This window comes from Podarcis melisellensis, assembly GCF_964234715.1.
Source record: "Podarcis melisellensis genome assembly, chromosome: 2".
NCBI classification, from domain to species: Eukaryota; Metazoa; Chordata; class Lepidosauria; order Squamata; family Lacertidae; genus Podarcis; species Podarcis melisellensis.
In genome coordinates this window covers 120,437,521-120,464,645 of record NC_138529.1, presented here as the reverse complement: position 1 = coordinate 120,464,645, position 27,125 = coordinate 120,437,521, and the positions used below count along the sequence as shown (strand labels likewise).

General features: G+C 45.9%; 3 protein-coding genes across 8 annotated transcripts in view; 2 read left to right on the top strand and 1 right to left on the bottom strand.

Annotated features, from left to right (window-relative positions):
* LOC309364361 (uncharacterized protein) overlaps positions 1-5,118 on the top strand; it is a 39,589-nt gene extending 34,471 nt beyond the window's left edge. Inside the window, exons 16-17 of the mRNA XM_081901450.1 lie at positions 1,181-1,537; positions 4,686-5,118. Of these exons, the coding sequence (XP_081757576.1) occupies positions 1,181-1,537; positions 4,686-4,843 (515 nt within the window). The 3' untranslated portion in view covers positions 4,844-5,118. The remainder of the gene's footprint in view (positions 1-1,180; positions 1,538-4,685) is intronic.
* A 2,499-nt stretch (positions 5,119-7,617) lies between these two features.
* LOC309364568 (uncharacterized protein) lies at positions 7,618-15,148 on the bottom strand. 6 transcript variants are annotated; one of them, XR_014165854.1, is made up of 4 exons: positions 14,560-14,843; positions 13,235-13,310; positions 8,291-10,938; positions 7,618-7,703 (listed from the first exon to the last, which is right to left on the bottom strand). XR_014165854.1 is itself a non-coding variant. In XM_081902157.1 (3 exons), the coding sequence occupies exons 2-3, from the start codon at positions 13,287-13,289 to the stop codon at positions 9,107-9,109; spliced, it is 1,887 nt and encodes a 628-aa protein (XP_081758283.1). In that variant the 5' UTR covers positions 13,290-13,310; positions 14,985-15,148; the 3' UTR covers positions 8,290-9,106. The 6 variants fall into 6 exon arrangements, 5 of the variants coding, with proteins under 5 accessions (XP_081758283.1, XP_081758284.1, XP_081758281.1 ...); XM_081902157.1 differs by lacking the exons at positions 7,618-7,703; positions 14,560-14,843 and adding an exon at positions 14,985-15,148 and having other exon boundaries at positions 8,290-10,938; XM_081902158.1 differs by lacking the exons at positions 7,618-7,703; positions 14,560-14,843 and adding an exon at positions 14,985-15,148 and having other exon boundaries at positions 8,290-10,935.
* Positions 15,149-17,475: 2,327 nt separating this feature from the next.
* LOC309364428 (uncharacterized protein) overlaps positions 17,476-27,125 on the top strand; it is a 49,584-nt gene continuing 39,934 nt past the window's right edge. Inside the window, exons 1-3 of the mRNA XM_081901687.1 lie at positions 17,476-17,607; positions 20,156-20,322; positions 22,282-22,426. Of these exons, the coding sequence (XP_081757813.1) occupies positions 22,406-22,426 (21 nt within the window). The 5' untranslated portion in view covers positions 17,476-17,607; positions 20,156-20,322; positions 22,282-22,405. The remainder of the gene's footprint in view (positions 17,608-20,155; positions 20,323-22,281; positions 22,427-27,125) is intronic.

The window sequence follows — 27,125 nt, the reverse complement described above, 5'->3', positions numbered from 1 at the left end:
AGATGAGCGCCAAAACCCCAGAGTCGGCCACGACTGGACCTAATGGTCAGGGGTCCCTTTACCTTTACAAAAGAAAATCTGTAACTGCCCCATGCTGTTCTATTTTCCAATAAAATTAGATTTTCTCCTGCTGTTCACATAACAAAACATTTGGTGAAGCTTACACGTCATATGAATTATAAATAATATAAAGATTATAATAATGTGTATACCATGACTGAAGTAGTGCATGTTCAAAGAATCAGAACATTGGAACGTTCAGGACAGATAAAAGAAAGTCTGTTGTGCAGTACATAGTTAAACTATGGAACTCACAGCCACAAGAGGCAGGGATGGCCACCAACGCTAGATGGCTTTAAAGGCAGATTAGCCAAATTCATGGAGGAGAGTGTTATCAATGGCTACTAGCCATAACTGGTGTGCTCTGCCTCCACAGTTGAAGCAATGCTTCTGAATCCTAGTTTCTGGGAACTGCAGGAGAGTAAAGGGCTTTTGTGTTCGAATCCTGCTTGCAAGCTTCTCACAGGCATCTGGTTGGCGACTGTGAGACCAGGAAGCTAGACTAGATGGGCCATTGGCGTGGTCCAGCAAGCTCTTTCTACATTTTTATGCGCTGTGTCTTAGATACGATTTTTATAATAATAATAATAATTTATTATTTATACCCCGCCCATCTGGCTGGGTTTCCCCAGCCACTCTGGGCGGCTTCCAACAGAACACTAAGATACAATAACCTATTAAACGTTAAAAGCTTCCCTAAACAGGGCTGCCTTCAGATGTCTTCTAAAAGTCTGGTAATTGTTTATCTCTTTGACATCTGCTGGGAGGGTGTTCCACAGGGCAGGTGCCACTACTGAGAACGCCCTCTGCCTGGTTCCCTGTAACTTGGCTTCTCTCAGGGAGGGAACCACCAGAAGGCCCTCGGCGCTGGACCTCAGTGTCCGGGCAGAACGATGGGGGTGGAGACGCTCCTTCAGGTATACTGGACCGAGGCCGTTTAGGGCTTTAAAGATCAGCACCAACATTTTGCATTGTGCTCGGAAACATACTGGAAGCCAGTGTAGGTCTTTCAAGACCAGTGTTATGTGTTCTCTGCAGCCGCTCCCAGTCTCCAGTCTAGCTGCCGCATTCTGGATTAGTTGTAGTTTTTAATTAACACCACCACCGTTTGTTTCTGTAGTTGAAGTTGCAAGGAGGGTGACCAGATGCAGGGAAGAGAACGAAGGATGGGAGCAGGACGAGCCAATGACCCCGTCTTCTGAAGAGGAACCTCAAGGAACTCCTCCTTCTCCTACCTTCCACCACCAGCAAACCCCTTCCCTTCCAGAAGAGCAGATTGAGTTCAAAGAGATAAAGGAGGAGGTGGAAGATGCAGATGAATCTCTTTTGGGGTGCCCTCCTCAAGGACTTCCGGAAGCAGCTCGTAGCAGTGGTGGTCTTCTCACAACAACTGCAAGTAGCAGATCAGCACCTGCCACAGAGAGGCATGTGAAGCAATGGTATATCAGCCAACAATGCTCTACCTGTTCCTCAATGAGTAAGTCAAGTTACTGAACTAAGTTTTCCCATTCAAACCGTTGTGGGTGGCGCTGTGGCCTAAACCACAGAGCCATTTGGGCTTGCCGAAGGCAATAGAAGCTTTTGTGTTCCACATATGTACAAACAAAAGAACTTAAATGTGACAAGGATTCCCAGAATACCACCTTGTTTTGCCTTGCCAGGCTTCGGCAGCTGAGCATACTCATATTTTGTGTATCAGAGACATGGAACAAGTGACATGGCGGATACCGCATACAGTGGTACCTCAGGTTACAGGTGCTTCAGGTTACAGACTCCACTAACCCAGAAATAGTTAATAACTTTGCTTCAGGATGAGAACAGAAATCATGTGGCAGCGGCAGTGGGAGGCCCGATTAGCTAAAGTGGTGCTTCAGGTTAAGAACAGACCTCCAGAACGAATTAAGTTCTTAACCAGAGGTACCACTGTATTATTCCAGGAATGCTTGTCACGTTTAAGTTTTGTCGTCTGACACCGGCATACAACAACTATATTTTGCAAAGGCACATGTTAAGATCTTTCGTATCCTTCGTCTGATACCTGCATACAGCAGCTGCATACTTTGCAAAGGCAGATGTGGAACATTACAAAGAAAAGTTCATCTTTTGCAAGTAAAAAGGTAAAGGTACCCCTGCCCATACGGGCCAGTCTTGCCAGACTCTAGGGTTGTGCGCTCATCTCACTCTAGAGGCCGGGAGCCAGCGCTGTCCGCAGACACTTCCGGGTCACGTGGCCAGCGTGATGAGCTGCATCTGGCGAGCCAGCGCAGCACACGGAACGCCGTTTACCTTCCTGCTGGTAAGCGGTCCCTATTTATCTACTTGCACCCAGGGGTGCTTTCAAACTGCTAGGTTGGCAGGCGCTGGGACCGAACAACGGGAGCGCGCCCCGCCACGGGGATTCAAACCGCTGACCATGCGATCGGCAAGTCCTAGGCGCTGAGGTTTTACCCACAGCGCCACCCGCGTTGCAAGTACTGCTCCTTAAAGTTGTTACGTTTGACACATGTATTTGCTAAGACATACGTGGAAGCTTCTATTTGGACATTACGTATATAAGAACTGATCTATTTGTATTTCCTGTTCTAAATGTTGGTCCTTAATTGCTTCTACTCAATTAGATAATGTGAAAAGAGTTAGGTTTATATGATGTATAAAGAATTTATATAGTTAAACACAGCCAGTTACGGTGTGGGTATATTTGTTAGTTGAATTTAAGTAACGATCGGTTTGAGAGTGTTGTGTGTGGACAAACACCGGCTTCCTCGGCCTGAAAGAGAGATGAGCGCCATACCCCATAGTCGACTTAGCCGTCCAGGGGTCCTTTACCTTTACCATATAGATTATTAATTTGTGAATCACCTGAACCCTTTTGTCCCAGCTTGGTCGTTGAGATCATCTGCAGGAGCATCATCAGTCGTTGTTGAGGGTCTTTGCTCATAACACCAGAACTCGCAGACTTCCAAGGAAGATTAATCCAGTCAAACTTCGGTTGTCGAACTTAATCAGTTCTGGAAGCCCATTCGGCTTCCGAAACGTTCGAAAACCAAGGCATGGCTTCCGATTGCTTGCAAGAGCTTCCTGCACTCAAGCGGAACCCAAGTCGGACGTTTGGCTTTTGAAAAACGTTTGGTAACTGGAACATTCACTTCCAGGTTTTTGGTATTTGGGAGCCGAAACGTTCAAAAACGGAGCCGTTCAGGAGCCAAGGTTTGAGTGTATTGAGAGATTCAGGACAGATAAAGCGAAGTCCTTTTTCCCAGAGTTAAACTATCCTCAGGAGGCAGTGATGGCCAACAACCCAGATTGCTTTAAGAGAGGATTAGACAAATTCATAGAGGGCCATTGATGGCTACCAGTCATGGCTCAAGGCAGCCATGCTTCTGAATGGCAGTTGCTGAAAACCAGAGGAGGGGAGAGATGTTCTTGTGCTCGAGTCCTGCTAGCTGATTTCCCATTCAGACATTTGGTCAGCTGCTGTGAGAACAGGATCCCGGACTAGACAGGCCATTGGCCTGATCCAACAGGCTCTTAGTATGTTCTTGTGTACCAAATAACAACTAGAAATAGTTTTCAGAAATAGTTTTCTGAAGGAGTGTCTCCACCCCCATCGTCCAGCCTGGACACTGAGGTCCAGCTCCGAGGGCCTTCTGGCAGTTCTCTCACTCTGAGAAGTGAGGCTACAGGGAACCAGGCAGAGGGCCTTCTGGGTAATGGCACCCACCCTTTGGAACGCCCTCCCATCAGATGTCAAGGAGATAGATGACTCTGACTTTTAGAAGACATCTGAAGGCAGCCCTGTTTAGGGAAGTTTTTAATGTTTCATGTTTTATCGTGTTTTTAATATTCTGCGCAGAGTGACTGGGGCATAAATAAATTATTATTATTATTTAGTGTAATTGGTCCAGTTTTGTGCAAAATTCTGCCAACAGAGATCCAGCAGGCACCTTCTTTTCCAACTTTTAAACAGCTGCAGGAATGGTTAATCAATGTCTTTTAAACACATGTTTTTAGCTTACGGTTTTATGTATTTTTTCCGTAAACTTTTTTGATATCTTTAGGAGATAGCGGTCTGTAAATAAAACAAAACAATGGCACATCTCAAGCTGATTTGCAACTTAGCATTTTAACTGCTCAGGAATTTAAAAAAACAACAACAACAGAGTAATCCCTACCCCCAAAACAATGCAAAATGTGTATTTAAGGCAGAAAGAACTTTCTATCCAGCAGGAAAAGTTTGTTGAAACAAATTGGGTTCAGAAAGTACAGTGCGGATATACCATCAGGCTGATCTGCAGCACGTAAGGAAATCTGTTTCAAAATTCATTCAATATTAGCGTATTTCCCGTTTTTCCTTGCGTCCTATATTACTGCAGCAGACTCACCATGGCCTGGAATTAAATCTGTGTGCATACCTTACATTTAAAGCTGTGACGCGTGTATGCAGCCTTAAACTCCCATGCGCCACTGAGTTGTAACTTGGGTGGGACAGATCTCTCTTAAGTCCCACAAGGGGAAAACTGACTGCATTCCTCACATCACAGTTCCTCATTGCAATAGCTCCCACCTTGGTAGCCTTTAGCAATAAAATGTCTTCCTATTCTCGTTTTTTATAATAATAAAAACAGGCGGAGAAATTGAGAAGCTGAAGAACGAGACAGAGGCGTTAAAGAACGAGACAGGAAAATGGAAGGACGAGATGTTGGAGGCGCTGCAACGGATTGAAAAGAAGATGGATGCTGTCCTGTCTGCTGTGGCCCCTGGACCACCCACCCATGAGCACTGATAGTAGAGCACTTGATGAGCACAAATAGATTCCCTAGCAATGAGGCATAGTTCCCCCTGTATTTACTAGGTCTTGAGAGTGTAAATTGTCTTCTCATTCATGTTTGGAGTTCTGGGCTGGAGACTGGTGGGGAGGTTAGTAGCTGTGCATAGAGTGAGCATTTATGTTTGGAATTGTTATCTGTGTAAGGAGCCGATACCTTTCTGTGTTTTCTGTTGCTGCTTCCAATCGCCTTGTTTCAAAATGCCTGTGCTAATAAAATACACATCATTCCAGCCGTTGCACTCTGTGTGTGTGTGTGTGTGCGCGCGCGCACTGTAGCGTTCCCAAAGCAAAGGAAGGATTGGACCCTGATTAATAAAATATACACAAGGCTTGACCAGCAAGACTCTGGGAGGAATGCCAATAATAATTCTCTCCCCACCCCTTGGCCCAGGTCGTTTTATTCACAAAGAACTTTTTACACAGTGTTCGTAAGAACCAATCAGATTTCCTCTGAGCATTTAAAAAACCCCACGTGGGGACAAAGTTAAAGTTAAAACTACAAAAAGCTAATTTAAGCATGCATACATTCTGGGGTAAATAAAACAGGACTAAAAAGGATTTAGCAAAACCCCAGAGGTCATCATCTCCTTGTGAACTCTCTCCCTGGCCTTAAGATTAACAAAACTAGCAATAGCTACATCAAAGAAACCTACTATCTTTATGACCCAGGATGCCTGATGAACAACTGGCAACTGGTCTGTGACTTGTCAAGCAAGAGAAATGGGACATAGATGCAGAGGCGTGAATTGATCAGAAATCATATCAAAATGGCTCAAACCCAGTCAATGCAATGTTTTAATTGCTGACACAAATGGCTTGCTCCATATTTTTTATAATTCCTCATAGCAATCCCACCTGATCATATTATATTATTATGAATGATCCAATCCTGACCTGCCATCTTCATCCTTGCAGGGATGACGAGGAATAATAATAATAAATAATAATAATAATAATGTTGTTGTACCTTGGAAGTCAAATGGAATCTGTTCCGGAAGTCCTTTCCATTAAAAAACTGGAACCGATCGTTCAGGAGCCAAAACGTTCGACTTCCAAGGCATTCAGCTTCCAAGGTACAACAGTAATAATAATTTATTATTTGTATCTCCGCCCATCTGAATGGGTTTCCCCAGCCACTCTGGGCAGCTTCCGGCATATATAAAAACATGTAATAGGATTACCTTTCTAACTTCCCTCCCAAAGGAGCCCAGGTAGGCAAACACTTCAGTGCTAAAACACTACAATTAAAACAGAAAAATTATGTAAAACTAAAAGCAATCACATACTCTCACAGCCAATAATCATCTCTCAGGGGATGGATGGCACACCCCCAAGTTCCTGCCCTGCTTCAGTCTACTTCCAGTTTCGTAGGTTATGGTTTGAGGAAAGATTCCTGGAAGGCAGAGAGCGAGGCAGCCATTAAGACTCTTGTCTGCAATGACGGGTGTCATTCTCGTCCCTTGTGATATTTGCGACGTGGTTTTTGCAAGAACCGAACATCTGAATGCAATAAAAGGACAACAGCAGAGGAACTTGCCAATACTCGGAGGCAATGAATTCAGTTTTATTTAAGCAAACACTGGTCAACACAGATTACAATGCAAACACGAAGACAATTACAGCATAAATCTAGAAATCCTCTTAATACCTCTATGGGTCCCAATCACGCACCTAGCTTGGCTGCAATTGCATACTCACTTTCCTGTAAGTAAATGCCTCAGTGTGGCTTAGTACAAAGGTGGTTTTATGGAAGGGTGCCGCAACAATGCTGTAGAATGCATTGCAAGAAGTGGGGGAGACACTGGATTTTAGCGTTGGACAGGGTGACAATTAAATTTGAGAGCCCAAGTACACCACTGGTTAGTACAAAGTCAGCATATCTATGACTGGCCATTTAAGCATGATTTAGTCCATTGTAGCAACCATGTAAACCAGTACTCCATGGCGGTCACTATCCCAGTTCACACTACTGAGCATCCCTCTTTATTTGCACCTCCTGCTTCTCGACCAGCAGTAATAGATCCTTCAGAAAAGCATTGATCAGGTCACTAGAGCTGGGCTATATATCTTCCAAAACCGGATTGATGTCCATATAATGATACCGGTTTCATGATTTCTGATCTGGCAATATAATGTGAATCATTAAGTGTGTTAGGACTGGGCGACATATCATCCAAAACGGGTTTGAAGTCCATGTTATGATATCAGTTTCATGATTTCTGATATGGCAATATATTGCGAATCATGAAGTGTGTGTGATGATGATTATGATGATGATGATGATTTATTTATTTATACCCCACCCATTTGGCTGGGTTTCCCCAGCCACTCTGGGCAGCTCCCAACAAAATATTAATAATAATCATAATCATAATCATAAAGAGATAAAACGTTAAAAAAATTCCCTAAACAGGGCTGCCTTCAGGTGTCTTCTAAAAGTCAGATAGTTGTCTATTTCCTTGACATCTGATGGGAGGGCGTTCCACAGCGCGGGTGCCACTACTCAGAAGGTGTGTGTGTGTGTGTGTGTGTTTGCTATGCAAAAATCACAACGTGGATAAAACCGGGAAGCTACCCAATACCTCTACACATCTCCATTCTTATTTCATACATAGTGATATATCAGTATATCGCAATGTTTAGCGATATCACCCAGCCCTAGGGGGTCACCCAGAAGCTAACATCTATATTAATTGTTCTACCCACATTTGCTTCTGACTCCACCTCAGAAGGAGAGCAACCCTCAGGCAGAAAAGGGTTGCCCACCCCCGACCAAAAACATCTGTTTGCTGTCCACCCAAAAATAACCCATGGCCTGTGTGCTGGTCCCGGGGGGGGGGGGAGGGAGGTTACTGTTGGCGTAGTCGAAAGTCCGGTCCTGGGTCACTAGCCTGGAAACAGTTCACAAGGAGCGGGGCAAGGTCCGAAGCAGGAAGCCGGGCAGGGACAGGAACACTGGAGGGTCAGGTCTGGGTCCGGGCAGGAGCAGGTACTCAACAACGTTGCTCCCACAACCTGGGACCGGGCTGACTGACCTTTATCTTCTCTGAGGCCGGGGCGGTCCCAGCCCCCAGGAGACCCGCCTCCCCTGGCCTTAAGGCGAGCACTCCTCCTGGGAGAAACCAGTTCCCTTCGCCTCTCTGCCCTGAGCCTCTGCAGTTCAGGAGAGGCTGAAGGGTTACTGGGCCCAGGGGGAGACTCACCTGTAGGAACTGAGTCCTCAACCACCTCTGGAGCCAGAGTGGATTCACCTGGTGCCTGCTCCTGAGGATCTGGCACAGGTGCAGGCACTTCAGATCCAAGGCCCTGCCCCAGTTCAGCCGGCCCTGGAGGCGGGGACTCCTGTGCAGGCTGGGATTCCTCCGGTTCAGCCTCTGAATCGGATTCCCAGGCCATCACAGCCTGCCTGTCAATGGTAGGGCCGGCGAGAATAGCACCTTCGGAGGGGATAAAAGGGATCTACAAAAGAAACATGGAAGCACACTGTTACTCAGCGAAAGAAAGTGAAAATCTATGGGGGTGTCCAATTCACACCTTCTTTAGTGGGAGGGTTGCTAGATAGGAAAAGGCACCATCAGGCTACAGGAGAGAGAGGGAGATGGTACTGCAAGTCTTCTCTGCTGAAACACCAACTGCAGCCATTCCACCGAGATTTAGGAGAGGCGGCCTCTCCCATCAACTTTGCCAAAAGACCAGCCATGTTCGCTTCCTCCTCTCTGATTTTTTTCCATTCCAGATGGTAGTTACAAAAACCTTGCGCTCCCAGAAATTATTACCTAGCACCTGTCTGAATTCTTCAAAGTCGTACCTTAGAAGTCGAATGGAATCCGTTCTGAAAGTCCCGTCAACTTCCAAAACATTCGGAAACCAAAGCGCAGCTTCTGATTGGCTGCTGGAAGCTCCTGCAGCCAATCGGAAGCACCGGAAGCCCCATCCGATGTTCGGTTTTCAAAAATAGTTCGCAAACCGGAACAGTCACTTCTGGGTTTGGGAGCCAAAACGTTCAAGAACTAAGCTGTTCAAAAACCAAGGTACGAATGTATCCGAGTTATTCCACTAGAAACTCGCTATTCCAAACGTGCTTATTGTTTCTAGGCAGTGTGAATCTTTTGATATGGTTTTAAGCTCACAACTACTTCTGGAGCAATTTCCGCACTCCTGGCATTTAGAAAGTTTCTCTCGCATGCAAATCCTCTGGTGTGTTACTACAAACCATTCCTAAGGTTTCTCTTCCGTGTGGATTCTCTGGTGTAAAATAAGTTGCGTGCTATTGCTGAAACTCTTTCCACACTCCAAGCATTTGTATGGTTTCTGCACTGTAGCATCTCTGTGGACTTTCCGGTGAGAAGAGAGACTTGAAACCTGACTGTACCTCTTTCCACATTCTGAGCATTTAAATGGCTTCTCCCCTGTGTGGGTGATCTGATGTCTCGTAAGGAGTGTGCTGTCACAAAAGCTCTTTCCACACTCCAAACACTTGTAATGTTTTTCTCCTGTGTGTGTTTTCCGATGCGATGCAAGTTGTGAGGTTGTACAGAAGCTTTTCTCGCACTCTGAGCACTTGTACGGTTTCTCTCCTGTATGGATTCTGTGATGAGACGTAAGACTTGAATTCCAACTGAAGCTTTTCCCACATTCTAAACATTTAAATGGTTTTGCTCCTGTGTGGATTCGCTGATGGGAAGTAAGGTGTGTTCTCTGATGGAAGCTCTTCCCGCAATCCAAACATTTATATGGTTTCTCCCCTGTGTGGATTCTCTGATGTAAAGTGAGGTTTCGGCTCTGACGGAAGCTCTTACCACAGTCTGAACATTTATATGGTTTCTCCTCTTTGTGAATTATTTGATGCCTGTTAAGAAGTGTGCCATCACTGAAGCTCTTTCCACACTCCAAGCATTTGTAAGGTTTCTCTCCTGTGTGGCTTCTCTGATGTAAAATAAGCTGTGTGCTGTTACTGAAGCACTTCCCACACTCCAAACATTTGTATGGCTTCTGTCTTATGGCATCTCTGTGTATTCTCCGATGCGAAGTAAGACTTGACCTCTGACTGTAGCACTTTCCACATTCTAAGCATTTAAATGGTTTCTCCCCTGTGTGGATTATCTGATGTCTAGTAAGGAGAGTGCTATCTGAGAAGCTCTTTCCACACTCTGAACACTTAAAAGGTTTTTCTCCGGTGTGAGTCTTATGATGTGATGCAAGTTGTGTGGTGGTACAGAAGCTCTTCCCACACTCCACACACTTATGTGGTTTCTCTCCTGTGTGGATCCTGTAATGTGAAGTAAAATTTGAATTCCAGCTGAAGCTCATTCCACATTCCAAGCATTTAAATGGCTTCTCCCCTGTATGGATTCGTTGGTGGGAAGTAAGGTGTGTTCTCCGATGGAAGTTCTTCCCACAATCCAAGCACTTGTATGGCCTCTCCCCTGTGTGTATTCTCTGATGTAAAGTAAGGTTCCTGCTCTGACGGAAGCTCTTCCCACATTCCAAGCATGTAAATGGCTTCTCCCCTGTGTGGATTATCTGATGTCTAGTAAGGAGTGTGCTATCACAGAAGTTCTTTCCACATTCCAAGCACTTGTACGGCTTCTCCCCTGTGTGGATCCGCTGGTGTGAAGTAAGATTTGAATTCCAACTAAAGCTCTTTCCACATTCCAAGCACTTGTATGGCTTCTCCCCTGTGTGGATCCGTTGATGGGAAGTAAGGTTTCTGCTCTGGCGGAAGCTCTTTCCACACTCTGAACATTTATACGGCTTCTCTCCGGTGTGCGTTCTGCAATGGACAGCAAGGAGAGACTTAGAAATGAAAGCTTTCCCACAAAAAGGGCACTCGTACCTCTTTTTCCCCTTGTGGTGTTTATATTGTACTGGGGTTTCATGGAGGTCATCAGCGTGACACACAATGGATTTCTCTCTCCATTTCTCTGTATGGTTTTCTTCCTGCCTCCTTGATTCATCTTGAGGGTTGAAGGTCTTGTCCTCCAATTCATGCACAGATGCTTCTGGTGGCACTTGATGTGGTTCTCTACAATTCTCCTGTCCATCACCTGCTAGAATAAAGAGGGAATCAAGGTAAGAAGAGCAATAAGAATCCGTTGGCTGTTCTTTTGGTATTTATTTCATATACACGTGTGTGTGTGTGTGTGTGTGTGTGTGTCACATAAAACTAAGAAAGTCTGTGTGGTTTACAAAGCAACAAATACAATCTCAGGACCGCAATACCTCAAGGACTGCCTCTTTTCATATGTACCTACTGGGTCCCTAAGATCATCTTCTGAGGTCCTTCTTTGTGTGCCTCGAGAGGTCCGGAGGGTGGCAAGATGAGAATGGGGCCTTCTCTGCAGTGGCTCCCCATCTGTGGAATGCTCTCCCTACAGAAGATCGCCTGGTGCCTTCATTATACACCTTTAGGCACCAGGCAAAAATGTTCATTTTTAACCAGGCCTTTGGTTGATCTGATTTACATCCTATGCCCTTTTAAAATGTGGGGGGGGGGGTTGGGGGGGCTATTAGGTTGTTGCTTTTATTTTGTGGTTTTATATATTGATTTTATTCTGTGAACCACCCTGAGACCCCCGGGTATAAAACGGTATATAAATTCCATTAATAATAATAACAACTACTATTACTACTAAAGGTAAAGGGACCCCTGACCATTAGGTCCAGTCGTGGCTGACTGTGGGGTTGCAGCGCTCATCTCGCTTTACTGGCCAAGGGAGCCGGCGTACAGCTTCCAGGTCATGTGGCCAGCATGTCTGAGCCACTTCTGGAGAACCAGAGCAGCACATGGAAACGCCGTTTACCTTCCCGCCAGAGCGGTACATATTTATCTACTTGCACTTTGATATGCTTTCAAACTGCTAGGTTGGAAGGAGCAGGGACTGAGCAATGGGAGCTCAGTACGTCACGGGGATTCGAACCACCGACCTTCTGATCGGCAAGTCCTAGGCTCTGTGGTTTAGACCACAGCGCCACCCGCGTCCCAATTCAGTAATAGGGACCCGCGTCCCTATTACTACTACTACTAAATAACTCCAAAATGTATTATTATATTATAATGTCATATAACAAAGTAAACCCCCCCCCCAAGCAAAAACATTGCAGCACATTTCCAAACATTTTAAGATTCAGGGATCCCTTCTCTCTTCCAAACACACATCCTGACTCACAATACACAACATGTACCCAATGATCACATGCACATCACAGCCAAATTCCATCTTACATCTGGCAAATCATACAGTATCACTCATTCCATTCTAACTCTCACTTCTGTCACACGGATCCAGCCAATTGTTCCAATTACCCTCCCTCAGTCACCAAACTGCTTCCGCTCTACTAATGAAGTACTGCAACAACATCAGGACACAATGAAACTGCTCAGTGACCAAACTGTGTAAAATAATATATTGAAATGGATGGCCACTCGTCAATCACACAGATGTGCCGTCCCCAACAGTAATCTGCCTCTCACCCAAGCTTACTATCTCCCACCCGAGGGTGGGTGGAGCTGCAGAACACCATCCTTGGGACTCATCCTGTCACCGTGGGGTGCCCTCAGACATTTCTGTCAGTTTGCATTTCCTGGTACAGAAAGTACTGATCCGATATGTAGAGATCTTTCCTATTCTAACTAATTCAAGAGGGTTCTAGAAGCTTCTGGAAGATTCTCTGTGTGAAAGAAGCAAGCAGAAGATTATTCCTTCAGAGAAGCTGAGTGCAGGTGGTTCAAACTGGTTCTCTTATCTCCTTCTGTCAAGGTCATGCTGACTATGATAAGAGGCCAGAAGGAGCCTGGGTTTCACACTTTCTCATTCTATCTTTTGTCCATCTGGTGTGGTGTTCTGTACATAGTATGCTTCGTGTTGAGGTTTAGACGTATTGTAAGTTTAAGTTAAGTCTGCTGCTACTGGATTTCTTATGGACAGGGTCAACCCTGAATGTACTGAATTTGTGACCATTATGTTCATTTGCCTTTAGTAGCAGTAAAAGCTCTGCTGGATGAAATATAATTGCCTCTGGTCTATTTTTGTGGAATCCTGCAACGTGTTTTAAGTTTTTACTCTGCTAACTATAATAATAATAAAAAATTATTATTTATACCCCGCCCATCTGGCTGAGTTTCCCAAGCCACTCTGGAATCTACATTGGAATCTACTCTGGATCAATACTGAGTCGAATTTCAACGCCAATTTCAACCCACAGAAGAAGCATTCCGCAAGCAACACAACTACTACAGATATGGTTATTTCCTTGTCCCGTTCAACCTGATCATGAATTCGTCTGGAGAATGGACAAGTCGACTGCCTCTACAGCAATAACAAATAAAGACACAGGTATACTTACCCAGAGAGATCTCATTCCCACAGTTCTCTGGCATGACTTCCTTGCATGCATTCATCTCCTCAGGGGATGGAGGAACCTGGAGAAAGAAAGCATAACAGAAGAAGATGAAGAAGAGGAGGAGGAGTTTGGATTTGATATCCCGCTTTATCACTACCCTAAGGAGTCTCAAAGCGGCTAACATTCTCCTTTCCCTTCCTCCCCCACAACAAACACTCTGTGAGGTGAGTGGGGCTGAGAGACTTCAAAGAAGTGTGACTAGCCCAAGATCACCCAGCAGCTGCATGTGGAGGAGCGGAGACGCGAACCCGGTTCCCCAGATTACGAGACTACCGCTCTTAACCACTATACTACACCACACTACGCCATTGCCGGTCCATGTAGAGTACAGTAGGGCTGCCACCTTTGTTCTGGCAAAATGCAAGACAGGTCAATGCGGTGGGGAAACGTGTTGGTTTTTTTTAATCTGATGCTGAAGTGACTTCAAAGCAATCCATTACAAGCTATTGCAGGATGGCGCCTCTGGAATTTGTCACACACACATACAGTGGCACCTCGGGTTACAAACGCTTCAGGTTACAGACTCTGCTAACCTAGAAATAGTACCTCGGGTCAGGAACTTTGCAATATAAATATTGTATTATTTATATGATGTTAGCCGCTCTGAGCCCAGCTCCAGCCAGGGAGAGCAGAGTACAAATGAAAAAAAATATTATTATTATTATATTATTATTATTATTAAATAAATGCATGCAATAAATAAGTAATAAATCTATGCAGGGCATCTGGGCCTGCGTCCCTGTATCCAACTATCCCGCTAATGACTCCTCCGTCTAGCAGAGCACCCCCTTCCAGGGCATAGCTGTCAACTTTTCCCTTTTCTTGCGAGGAATCCTACTCGGAATAAGGGAATTTCCCTTTAAAAAAAGGGAAACGTTGACAGCTATGTTCCAGGGGTCCCAGAACGGTTGCCACCTGTCCTGTAAAATACAGGATTGTCATGTATTTCAGTGTAAAATGCTACATCCTGAATTGATAAAGTGGCTGGAGAATAAATAATAACATTATTATTAGTAGTAGTATTATGATGATACAGTTTTGTCCTGTATTTCAGGCCTTCTCTCTCTCTCTCTCTCTCTCTCTCTCTCTCTCTCTCTCTCTCTCTCTCTCTCTCTCTTCAGATTAGGGATCTTCTCCAAATGCCTGTGTTTGGTACGGTGAGTAAAAGGTCATGGAATTGTAGACTTTGAAGGGACAACCAAGGGTCATCAAGCCCAACCCTCTTCTGGTCATGCATTTAAGCTCTGGATAGCCAAGCACAGACTTACAATGCATGTTTGTGTGCGGGAAATTCCAGAGGGACCCATCCTGTTAGGCTGCTAGATTGCAATTTCGGTTGCTTCAGAGTCACCAGATGAAAACAAAAAAACCAAACATGTCCCACAAACAGCCCACCCCATATTTTGCCAGAATGAAGGTCCTGGGCAACCCTAGGTCCTGGGCAGTGAAGGGCCTTACTCAGCTTCAAAGAACACCCCACCCCAGTTTAGCAAGAGATGTTGCGCTGGGAGGGTTGGGGTCGGGAATTGAACCTGCAACCCTGCGCATTTTGGGAAAGTGCCCAGCCCCCTTCTTCCCCCCCCCAATCCCTACACACACACCCTCCTTTTCCTTGGGGTGGGGAGGGAAGTCTCCCTCTAGAACAGAGGTATCCCTTCCCTCACCCCCCCACCACCAGCCCCTTTCCACTCACCTTTCCAGCTTTCCCCCCAAAAAATGGTGGTGGGGGGGCAGAGTAGAGGAAGGGTGAGAAGAGAGGACACCCACCCCACCCCAGCTGACAGCCTGTGGCCTCTCTAGGAATGCAAGAACCCCTCCCACTCCTCCTCAATAAAGAAAAATGATTGATGGAGGAGGAGGAGGAGGCAGGGATGGCCGGAAACGGAGAGAGAGCGCTGCTTCCTAGAGAGGCAGCACTTCCGCCCCCTCCCCGTGGGAAAGGAGCAGGGTATTGTCCCACGCGCCTCTGCTTCTGCCTTCTTGGCAAGGGAGCGTGTGGGTGCAAAGCACCTTTTGGGGGTGCAAGGGAACCGGGGTGGGGAGGGAGGGAGGAAAGGATCCCTGCTCCAGGAAGGGGATGGAGGCAGTGGTGTAGCGTGGGGGGTGCAGGGGGGGCCGGCCGCACCGGGCGCAACACCTGGGGGGTTAGGGTTAGGGGGCGCAAATCCACGGGTTAGGGGGCACAAATTACTTGCCTTGCCCCGGGTGCTGACAACCCACGCTACGCCACTGCATGGAGGCAACAAGAGAGGCAAGGAGGCCACTTCTGGAGGAGTTGGGGACATAGGATGCTGCTGCCTGATGCGTCGGACAATTGGGGCACCCAGCTCACTCCGGGGTCGCCACCTGTCCTCCATAATACAGGATTGTCCCGTATTTCAATGTGAAATGCCACATCCTGCATTGATACAGTTTTGTCCTGTGCTTCAGCCACCCCTCTCCCCTCTCTGCCAAGTTAGGGATCCTCTCCGAATGCCTGTGTTTGAAAGGGTGTGTGAAAGGTCATGAATTTAAGATCTGGGTAGCAAAACAAGAGGCAGATTTGCAAATAGGTTGCGTGTGACGAATTCCAGAGGCGGCGCCATCCTGCAATAGCTTGCAATGGATTGCTTTGAAGTCGCTTCAGCATCAGATTAAAAAACAGAGGCAGACTTGCAAATGCAGTGGTACCTCGGGTTAAGAACTTAATTCGTTCTGGAGGTCTGTTCTTAACCTGAAACTGTTCTTAGCCTGAGGTACCACTTTAGCTAATGGGGCCTCCCACTGCTGCCGCCCAATTTCTGTTCTTATCCTGAAGCAAAGTTCTTATCCCACGGTACTATTTCTAGGTTAGCAGAGTCTGTAACCTGAAGCGTCTGTAACCCGAAGCGTCTGTAACCCAAGGTACCACTGTATGTGTGTGTGACAAATTCCAGAGGCGCCTTCCTGCAATAGCATGTAATGGATTGCTTTGAAGTCACTTCAGCATCAAATTAAAAAATAAAAACACGTTTACCCACCGTATCAACCTGTCCTGCATTTTGCCAGAACAAAGATAGCAGCCCTGCTGTACTCTACACAGACCAGCAATGGTATAGTGTGGTGGTTAAGAGCAGTGGCCTCCTAATCTGGTGACCCGGGTTCATGTCTCCGCTCCTCCACCTGCAGCTGCTGGGTGATCTTGGGCCAGTCACACTTCTCTGAAGTCTCTCAGCCCCACTCACCTCACAGAGTGTTTGTTGTGGGGGAGGAAGGGAAAGGAGAATGTTAGCCGCTTTGAGACTCCTGAAGGGGAGTGAAAGGCGGGATATAAAATCCAAACTCTTCTTCTTCTTCTTCTTTTGACCTCAATCTTTCCCAACATCAGGGTCTTTTCCAGGGAGTCTTCTCTTCTCATGAGGTGGCCAAAGTCTTGGAGCCTCAGCTTCAGGATCTGTCCTTCCAGTGAGCACTCAGGGCTGATTTCCTTCAGAATGGATAGGTTTGATCTTCTTGCAGTCCATGGGACTCTCAAGAGTCTCCTCCAGCACCAGAATTCAAAAGCATCCATTCTTCGGCGATCATCCTTCTTTATGGTCCAGCTCTCACTTCCATACATCACTACTGGGAAAAACCATATCTTTAACTATACGTACCTTTGTTGGCAAGGTGATGTCTCTGCTTTTTAAGATGCTGTCTCGGTTTGCCATCGCCTTTCTCCCAAGGAGCAGGCGTCTTTTAATTTCGTGACTGCTGTCACCTAAGCGGGATAAAGCGGGATATCAAATCCAATATCTTCTTCCTCTTCTCTTCTGCATGCAAAGCTTCTGTGCTGTGGCCTTTCCAACAGGGCTCAGCATCAGGGCATCTGTCTTGCATACAGGAGGCGCCAGGCTAATACATATAACCATAGAATTGTACCGTTGGAAGGGATCCGATGGTCATCTAGTCCAACCCCCTGGAATGCAAGAATCTCAGCTAAAGCACGCATGCCAGGTTGGCATCTAAGCTTTGCTTAGAAACCTCCAAGGAAGGACATCCCAGCACCTTGTAAGGGAAGTCCATTTTGATAACCAGCAGCTGTTGCTGTCAGATCTTCAGTTTGCCAACGGGGGAGCGCGCGTGCGTAAAACTCCCAAGGCTTGCAAAGTGGGGGCAGGTCCTGCCACTCAAGTCTTCAGATTTGGGCAAAGGAACCCAAGCCCTGCTTCCTAGAGAGGCAGGAAGTATGATTCAAAAAGCGAGGGAGGCGGAGGGAGGAGAGAGAGAGAGAGAGAGATTGCTGAAGGGGCGGGACGCCATCCCTAACTCGGCCTGGATGGAGAGAAAGGAGCTTGGAGCCAGCAAAGGAGAAAGGGGTGCGCAAGGAGGAAGGCGCGTGGGGTGGGGTGGGTGGGAGGGTTTGCTTTTGGAGGAGGGTTCAAAGGAGCCCCACCCCCAGCTTCCCTACTTAGGAACCCCCTGATAGAGCAGCGTGGGAAGAGGCGCATCCGTGCAGCCCACTTGCGATGCGCGCAGTGGTTCCCTGCGCAAGACCCACCGCGATCCAGTATCAACGCCGTAGTCCTAGGCTATGGAGAAGGGAGTGGGGGATTGGGGCGGGGAAGACGCCCTTTTTGGGGGGAGAGGGGGAAACGCGAGGGGGAAAACTCCCTTTCTCCGCCCAGTAGGTGCATGCAGGTAGTTTGCAGACTTCTTCTTAAACATCTTATGTGACTGTAATTGTGGGGCACCGGAATCGTTGCATCACATAATTTTTGACTGTGCTTTTCACTTACCGGCCAGGAGCAAGTTTCTTGCTCAATATCTTAAGGGAATTGCCGATGATACGATTGAAGCCAAACTGAGATATCTACTAATTGATGATGACCCCCTAAAATCACTCATGGTTGCCAGATTCCTGATCAGCGTCCTATCCCTAAAGAAGAGAAACGGTCTCCTGTGTGATTCGGATAACCCCTTTAAACCATGACCTATGTTTTAGGTGATATCACCATTGTTTTAAACCATGATCTATGTTTTAGGCGATATCACCATTGATATCCTTGATTAATTTATGAGCAGAGGGCGATGTATAGGTTACAAATTTATTTATTGTAATGTATGATGGTGGTTTTTGTTTTTGTTTTGCTTCGGTTACTTGTCTTTTGTAAGTTTTGGCGATATTAAATTTGGAGGTTTAAGTATAATATGTTGGTATGGGAAACTGTCGTGTAACGGGCCAATGGCCGTAATAAAGATCAATCCAATCTTCTTAAACATCTCATGGGCTGTCACATGGAAAAGGGAACCAGCTTGTTTTCTCCTGCACCAGGAGGGTAGGACCAGAACCAATGGCTTCAGCTTACGTGAAAGGAGAATCCGACTAAACATTTGGAAAAAAAACTTTCAGACAGTAAGAGCTGTTTGACAGTACAGTGGGCACTCGGGTTGCGAACATGATCTGTGCGGGAGTCACGTTCACAACCAGCAGCATTCGCAACCCGCAGACGCGGGTCGCTATTCGGCGCTTCTGCGCATGCGCAAAGTGCGATTTAGTATTTCTGAACATGCACGTACCCGGAAGTAACCCATTCCGGTACTTCTGGGTTCGGCGCGGTGTGCAACCCGAAAATGCACGACCTGAAGTATCTGTAACCCCAAGGTATGACTGTAGAATAGACTCCTTCTGTAGGTGGTGGACTCTCCTTCCTTGGAGGTTTTTAAGCAGAGGTTCGATGGCCATTTGTCATGGATGTTTTAGCTGAGATTCCTGCATTGCAGCGGGTTGGACTAGATGACCTTTGGGTCCCTTCCAACTCTCAGATTCTATGATTCTCCAGCTGCAAAGTGGTCACCCAACTGCCTTGTTTTCAGTGCAGGGTCTTCCGATCTACCCCATTTGGCTCAGGGGACATAGCCTTGGAGGGGAAGTTATATGGCGAGAGGTGGGGCTGGGATTTGCTGAACTGTTCTTTACGAAGCCGACTCTGAATCCAAAACCCAGTCACGTGGGTGATCTGGGTTGTTTGTTCATTGAATTCATTTCCTACCTTTTTCTCCAAGGAACTGAAGGTGACCTATGTGGTTCTCTCCTTCCCGGTGCAGGTGCCAGGCTATTTTGCGCCCTGGGCAATGCTAACTATCAAAGCAGTTTACCTACGGGACCACCTCTCCTGGTATGCCCCGCGGAGGACCTTAAGGTCCACAAATGACAACATTTTGGAGGTCGCAAGATGGTTAGACTTGTCTCAAGTAGGGCCAGGGCCTTTTCAGTACTGGCCCCAACTTGGTGGAACACTCTGACACAAGAGACTAGGGCCCTGCGGGAATTGACATCTTTCCGCAGGGCCTGCAAGACAGAGCTGTTCCGCCTGGCCTTCGGTTTGGACTCAGTCTGACCCTTATGTTTCCCTCCCCTTATGGTTTTGATCTAGGGGCTACTTTTAAAATGAGGCTGCATTTTAAATTGCATTTTAACCTGTATTTTAAATTGGTGGTTGTTGTTTTTCCTGTTATGTTTTTACTGTAATTTTACTGATGTTAGTTGCCCTGAGCCCGGCTCTGGTCGGGGAGGGCGGGGTATAAATAAAATTTATTATTATCATCATTATTATTATTATTAGTTATAATACGATAAACAAACAAACAAACAAACAAATGAAAAGAGACCACCAGCTGAGTACTGAGGGAACTCGTCGCTCACAGATCATATATACATAGATCAGTGTTTTCCAGACTTGGGTCTCCAGATGGGACTACAATTCCCATTATCCCAAACCACTGGTCCTCCTAGCTAGGGATGATGGGAGTTGTAGTCCAAAAAAAACAGCTGGAGACCCAAGTTTGGGAAACACTGACGTAGGGGCGGGAGGGACAAAAGTATGAAGGATGGAATCCTCCTCACTCCGTGTCTCTCCTTTGCAGGCATTTGCAAGCTACGCCCTATTTTAAAGGACATCTTCGCAACAGCTCCGGGTGTCCCAGGAGTGGTCCAGTTTAGGCCTCTTCTTTCATCTCCTCCTGGCAGCACAATGGCCTCCGAGACACCGTCTGTAGAAGGAGCAGACAGAACTGTCAGGCAGCCGTCTCAGGTAAGGAAAGGATTGTTTGGGCAGCTTGGATTGAGTCTCTGTGGGCTGAGTGGGGAGGGGCTCTGAAAGAATATGTCTTTTTAAAATAATAATAATAAAAATCTTTATTGAAAGTTCATAAAGTCCATAATTATATGTGCACTGAACATGGTGAGACGTAAACAAAAAGAGAAACAGAACCGGTGCAGAGGGATAAATAAAGGGGGGAGGCGGGAACCCAAAACTGCATACTTTGCAAGGTAGTTATTGTACTTCACCAGATCCATTGCAAGAATGGATTCCAAATACCATCAAATTTTGTCCATGGCAAGTCTGCATTTGTATGCAAGTTGTTTGTATGCTGCGAGTCTGTATAAGTCTTCAATTCAATCGTAGATGGGAGCCGAATTTTTATTTTTCCACTTCATCAGTACAGTGATACCTCGGGTTAAGAACTTAATTCGTTCCAGAGGTCTGTTCTTAAGCTGAAACTGTTCTTAAACTGAGGTACCACTTCAGCTAATGGGGCCTCCCGCTGCCGCCGTGTTGCCAGAGCACGATTTCTGTTCTCATCCTGAAGCAAAGTTCTTAACCCGATGTACTATTTCTGGGTTAGTGGAGTCTGTAACCTGAAGCGTCTGTAACCTGAGGCACCACTGTATCAGTCTTTTTGCTGTGGTAAGCGCATTGAGAGTCCACTCGTATTGTCCTTTTGTAAGGTTCCATGTGCTGGGTATATAATTATATATACTATAACACACACACACACACACACACACACACACACACACACACACTATAATAATGCCTTGTTGTCTCCATGGGAGCCAGTGTGGTGTAGTGGTTAAGAGCGGTAGACTCGTAATCTGGTGAACCGGGTTCGCTTCCTTGCTCCTCCACATGCAGCTGCTGGGTGACCTTGGGCTAGTCACACTTCTCTGAAGTCTCTCAGCCCCACTCACCTCACAGAGTGTTTGTTGTGGGGGAGGAAGGGAAAGGAGAATGTTAGCCACTATCACTATCCTTCAAGTAGTTATAAAGCGGGATTATTGTTGTTTAGTCGTTTAGTCGTGTCCGACTCTTCGTGACCCCATGGACCAGAGAACGCCAGGCACCTCTGTCCTCCACTGCCTCCCGCAGTTTGGTCAAACTCATTCTGGTAACCTCGAAAACACTATCCAACCATCTCGTCCTGTCGCCCCCTTCTCCTTGTGCCCCCCATCTTTCCCAACATCAGGGTCTTCTCCAGGGAGTCTTCTCTTCTCATGAGGTGGCCAAGGTACTGGAGCCTCAGCTTCACAATCTGTCCTTCCAGTGAGCACTCAGGGCTGATCTCCTTCAGAATGGAGAGGTTTGATCTTCTTGCAGTCCATGGGACTCTCAAGAGTCTCCTCCAGCACCATAATTCAAAAGCATCAATTCTTCGGCGATCAGCCTTCTTAATGGTCCAGCTCTCACTTCCATAGATCACTACTGGGAAAACCATAGCTTTAACTATACGAACCTTTGTTGGCAAGGTGATGTCTCTACTTCTCAAGATGCTGTCTAGGCCTGTCATAAAGCGGGATATCACATCCAAACTCCTCTTCTTCTTCTTCTTCTTCTTCTTCCTCCTCCTCCTCCTCCACGTTTGACCTTATATCAGAACATCTAGTCCTGCACCCTGTTCTTACAGAGGCCACCCAGATTCCTGTGGGAAGCCCTCCAAGTGAGACCTGAGTCCAATAGCCCTCTCCCCTGTTGTGGTTCCCAGCAGGTATAACTGCTTCAAATTTTGGAAGGCGACGATAGCTGTCCTGGCTAGTAGCCACTGATAGCTTTTTCCTCTCTGTGAATTTGTCAAGTCCTCTTTTCGAGCCACCCATCTTGGTGGCCTTCACTGAAAGATCTCAAAGGAACAGCATCCAACCGCTGTGTTACCCTTGCCTATCAGGAGGATGGTGCATGGTGAACCTGTTACCGTATTTTTTCTACTTCCAGGGCCTGATGACCTTCCGGGCTCTCTTGACCTTTGAGGAGGTGGCTGTGTTTTTCACGGAAGAGGAGTGGGCCCTTCTGAATCCCAGCCAAAGGGCTTTGCACAGGGAAGTCATGGAGGACAATTATGAGACGGTGGCTTCGCTTGGTAAGGACACTTTTCTTTCTTATAACAATAACAATAATTTATTGGCTGGTTTCCAATAATAGGGAACCAGGTGGAGGGCCTTCTCGGTAGTGGCACCCGCCCTGTGGAACGCCCTCCCACCAGATGTAAAAGAGAAACATAACTACCAAACTTTTAGAAGACATCTGAAGGCAGCCCTGTTTAGGGAAGCTTTTAATGTTTAATAGGTTATTGTATTTTAGTGTTCTGTTGGAAGCCACCCAGAGTGGCTGGGGAAACCCAGCCAGATCAGTGGGGTATAAATAATAAATTATTATTATTATTATTATTATTATTATTATTATTATTATTATTCCACAGCATCATTCCAAAGTGATCTTGCTGGGACACAGGACGTGGACGTGTTCTATTCACTTCATGCAGGAGTCACAAAATCAAAATAATACCTTTTGTTAGCTTTTAAAAGGCTCGACTTTGAATTGCTGGGTATTATGTGACCAAACTTAAGCCACCTTCTCTGATTCCTTGACAGAGTCAGACCTCAATTCCTGTTGGAAAGGAGAAGATCTGTTGGGAAGAAAAAGAGATACATCATCATGTAAGAATTAACTTTGTTTGGAAGCCATCTTCATAATTTACTCACCTGTCTGCTACTTTGAAAGCAGTTTCCAAACCTTCATTTCAGCACCCTGGTGACATGTTTTGCATGTAGATGATCTTAGATTTAATCCCTGGAATTTTGTGACTGCAGCTAAAGTCATTGGAATCACAGAGCAGCTAGTGATCTTCCCAGTTTGTCCTCTTTCCCAGCTTCCCTAGACTTCTGTTCTCCTCCTTATTCTTGTAGAAATGTATATACCACTGTTGTTACAAAGGAGAAGATACCATGCGCATCTAATTTTAATGACATCATGTGGTATATGGACCAGAAAGGAATAAGAGGTTGTGTGGGATTCTGGAATGCTCAAAAGGTGACCTTGATTTCAGCAGGTCAATCACAGGGGTAATCACATAGATGCAAAAAATCTGAGAAACACCTAACTGGGCTCAGTCTGTGATTGTTTCTGCCTTGAAATTAAATGTAATTCTTCTTAAAAGCAAGGTACAATAAAATAAAGACATTGCTTTACAAATACTAATGGTATTAAAACAAATTTAAGGCAGCAAAGGACTATTATCAATAAACTTATTATTCCAGGGCATTGCAAAGAATACCCGTGTTTTAGTGTCTTACCAGGTTGAATTGTGTGGTTGGTGGTGTTTAGTCGTTTAGTTGTGTCCGACTCTTTGTGACCCCATGGACCAGAGCACGCCAGGCACTCCTGTCTTCCACTGCCTCCTGCAGTTTGGTCAGACTCATCCTGGTAGCTTCAAAAACACTGTCCAACCATCTCGTTCTCTGACATCCCCTTCTCCTTGTGCCCTCAATCTTTCTCAACATCAGGGTCTTTTCTTTTCTCATGAGGTGGCCAAAGTCTTGGAGCCTCAGTTCAGGATCTGTCCTTCCAGTGAGCACTCAGGGCTGATTTCCTTAAGAATGGAAAGGTTTGAGCTTCTTGCAGTCCATGGGACTCTCAAGAGTCTCCTCCAACACCATAATTCAAAAGCATCCATTCTTCGGCGATCAGCCTTCTTTATGGTCCATCTCTCACTTCCATACATCACTACTGGGAAAACCATGGCTTTAACTATATGGACCTTTGTTGGCAAGGTGATGTCTCTGCTTTTTAAGATGCTGTCTAGGTTTGTCATTGTGAATTATGTGTACCCGTCTATAATAAGCTAATATAATCATTGTTATTATTGACCAGATCTTATCAAACTATTAATATACAATAGGAGATGTACTTTCCCCCTGGTTCTTGGGAACAATTTTTCTGTTTTGGTGATTTAAATAAAAGTATTAAATTTTTAAAGGATGAAAAAGAATAGAGATATAACATGCTTTCCCCTTTCCTTCCGCACTCTGCAGATGATGTACAAAACAACGAGCTACATAGGAAACCACATATGGAGTCGTCGGCAGCAGCCAAGCCTGAAGTTGGAAAAGAGATGCTTGGGAATCACAAGGGACCCAGAATGCCTGAAAAAAGAACATACAATGTGATGAAATCATTTACCTGTATGGAGTGTGGAAAGAGCTTCAGTCTGAGCTGTAACCTTATTACACATCAGAAAACCCACGCAAGGGAGAAACCATTTAAATGCAGGGAGTGTGGAAAGTGCTTTAATAGGAGGAGCAGCCTTTGCAGACATTTGAGAACCCACACGGGAGAGAAACCATTTGAATGCATGGAGTGTGGAATGAAATTTAGAGCAAACAGTAACCTCACTGAACATCAAACGATCCACACAGGGGAGAAACGGTATCAGTGCATGGAATGTGGAATGAGATTTAGAGTGAGCAGTAATCTTACTACACATCAGAGGACACACACCGGGGAGAAGCCGTTTAAATGCATGGAGTGCGGAAAGAGCTTTACACAGAGCAGTAAACTCACTGTACATCAAAGAAAACACTCAGGGGAGAAGCCATTTAAATGCGTGGAGTGCGGAAAGAGCTTTACACAGAGCGGTAGCCTTACTAAACATCAAAGAACCCACACACGGGAGAAAACGTTTGAATGCATAGAGTGTTGAGAGCACCTGAGTCTGAGTAGTCGCCCTACTCATCATAAAAGAACTCACAGAGGGGAGAAACCATTTCAATGCAAGGAGTGTGGAAAGAGCCTTAGAGTGAGCAGTAAGCTTACTTCACATCGAAGTACACCCACACGGGGGTGAAGCCATATAAATGCAGAGAGTGCAGAAAGACCTTTTGGCAGAGTAGTCACCTCATTCATCATCAGAGAATCTACACCGGGGAGAAACCGTTTAAATGCATGGAATGTGGAATCTGTTGGAGTAGTCAGCTTACTTATCAGGGAATCTACATGGAGGGGCCTCTGGGGAAAGCTGTAGCACTGGAGAAAATCTCTGATTAAGACCTTGAGGGATTCACTGCCTGTTGTGGTACACAGTCCTGAGTTTCCTATGGAATTCTGTTATTCCAAGTAAAAGCAACAAGACGTTGGTTTGAAGAAAATCCTGCTTATGACTGCTTTGCATAGGCATACACCCAACACTCATTAATGCCTCTTTAACAGCCTAGTCCCCTACACAATCCATAATCTATAACCGTGGTTCTCAAGCTCCTGTCTTCAAGGGCTGTCCTGAGTGACTGAGAAACTGCTGAGCGTATTTCTGGACCACTTAATGATTGTTCTGAAGTTTAGCAATCATAAGGTACTGTTCTAGATGCTCTACAGTGGTAGCTCGGGTTAAGAACTTAATTCGTTCTGGAGGTCCGTTCTTAACCTGAAACTGTTCTTAACCTGAGGTACCATTTCAGCTAATGGGGCCTCCCGCTGCTGCCACCACGCCGCCGCTGCGAGATTTCTGTTCTCATCCTGAAGCAAAGTTCTTAACCCGAGGTACTATTTCTGGGCTAGCAGAGTCTGTAACCTGAAGTGTCTGTAACCTGAAGCGTCTGTAGCCTGAGGTACCACTGTACAAGGAATTCAAATTTCAAACCAATTCAAAATTCAGTGACAAAGCAATAAAGGTCCTATTAAAAAATCAATGTGGAGAATATTAAAAATACAATTAAAACAGTAGAAGTATTTAATATGATAGGTCCGCCACACATTCTGTGGTCCACAATCCTCAGTTTGGGAACCCCTGATCTATGCCTGGTTTTCACCTCAACTTACTATTGGACCGCATATTTCAGCACAGGAGCTTATAAGATTTGGAAGACTGGAAACAAGTTTCCAAGGATGAACTTTTTGAATGAACTTGGACTAGTTCATTCTTGATAAGGATGAACTGGAACTAGTGCTAGTTCCTTTTTAAAATGGGTTTTCCAAGCACTGGTCCCATAAATCCCATAGAAGCTGCTACCCTTAGCATGGTGGCTTGGAACAGGGAGGGGAAGTTCTGCTAGATTTCAAGGCCTGTGCCCCCCCCCCCTTTTTTATTTATTTCTGGATTTCCTGCTCAAGATCTGTACATCCTCTTTTTCCTTGTTTATTGTGTGCTTTTTTTTTAATGCTTTGGGCTTGCATACTACCTTAAGCTGTGGATAAGTAGGATGCTATCAAAGCACCTCAGTCTGTCCCCAATTTGCCTTTAATGAGGGAAGCTCCCAAGTCTGAATTCAATGGAAGTTGAACTGTGTACAAGGGGTGGACCCTTTTATGTTCACCTACTGGCCAAAACATTGGGTCCTGATCCACAGGCTGCCTGCTTCATCAGATCCTTTCCGCAGTGATTTGGTTTTCACATTCCATCTTGTTGGTTACCGTTTTGGCAGACCTAGTTCCCCATTCTTACAGATTGCAGGGTGGCATTTTTATGTGTTAGTTGTAGCTTCCCTCTGGGTTTTTTTGGGGGGGTGGGTAGGTGGGGGGCAGCCACATGTTATGTAAAACAAGGTCTACCATGTTACATAATGGAGAGCCATTGCTCATCAATGGAAAAGAAAGCAGTGGTTTTCTTTGGCTTGAACCTCTGTAGGGGAACGACCCAGCAGCTTTCCCAAGGTGAATTCTAGGGCTTGGCCAGGCTGGGCCACAGTGGGGCAAATTGTGAAGGGGGTACAAATATGGCTGCTTGGGATGTGACAATACATACTTCCTCAACTAGGGCCAGGGCCTTTTCAGTACTGGCCCCAACTTGG

Bases quoted from the DNA above. Each gene is read 5' to 3' on its own strand.
- LOC309364568 (XM_081902155.1), bottom strand. From the start codon at position 14,598: ATGGGTCCCTCTGGAATTTCCCGCACACAAACATGCATT. The intron at 13,311-14,559 runs GTAAGTCTGTGC...TTCTTTCTCCAG, and splicing joins CCCGCACACAAACATGCATT to GTTCCTCCATCCCCTGAGGA. The intron at 10,939-13,234 runs GTAAGTATACCT...TCTTTATTCTAG, and splicing joins TGGGAATGAGATCTCTCTGG to CAGGTGATGGACAGGAGAAT.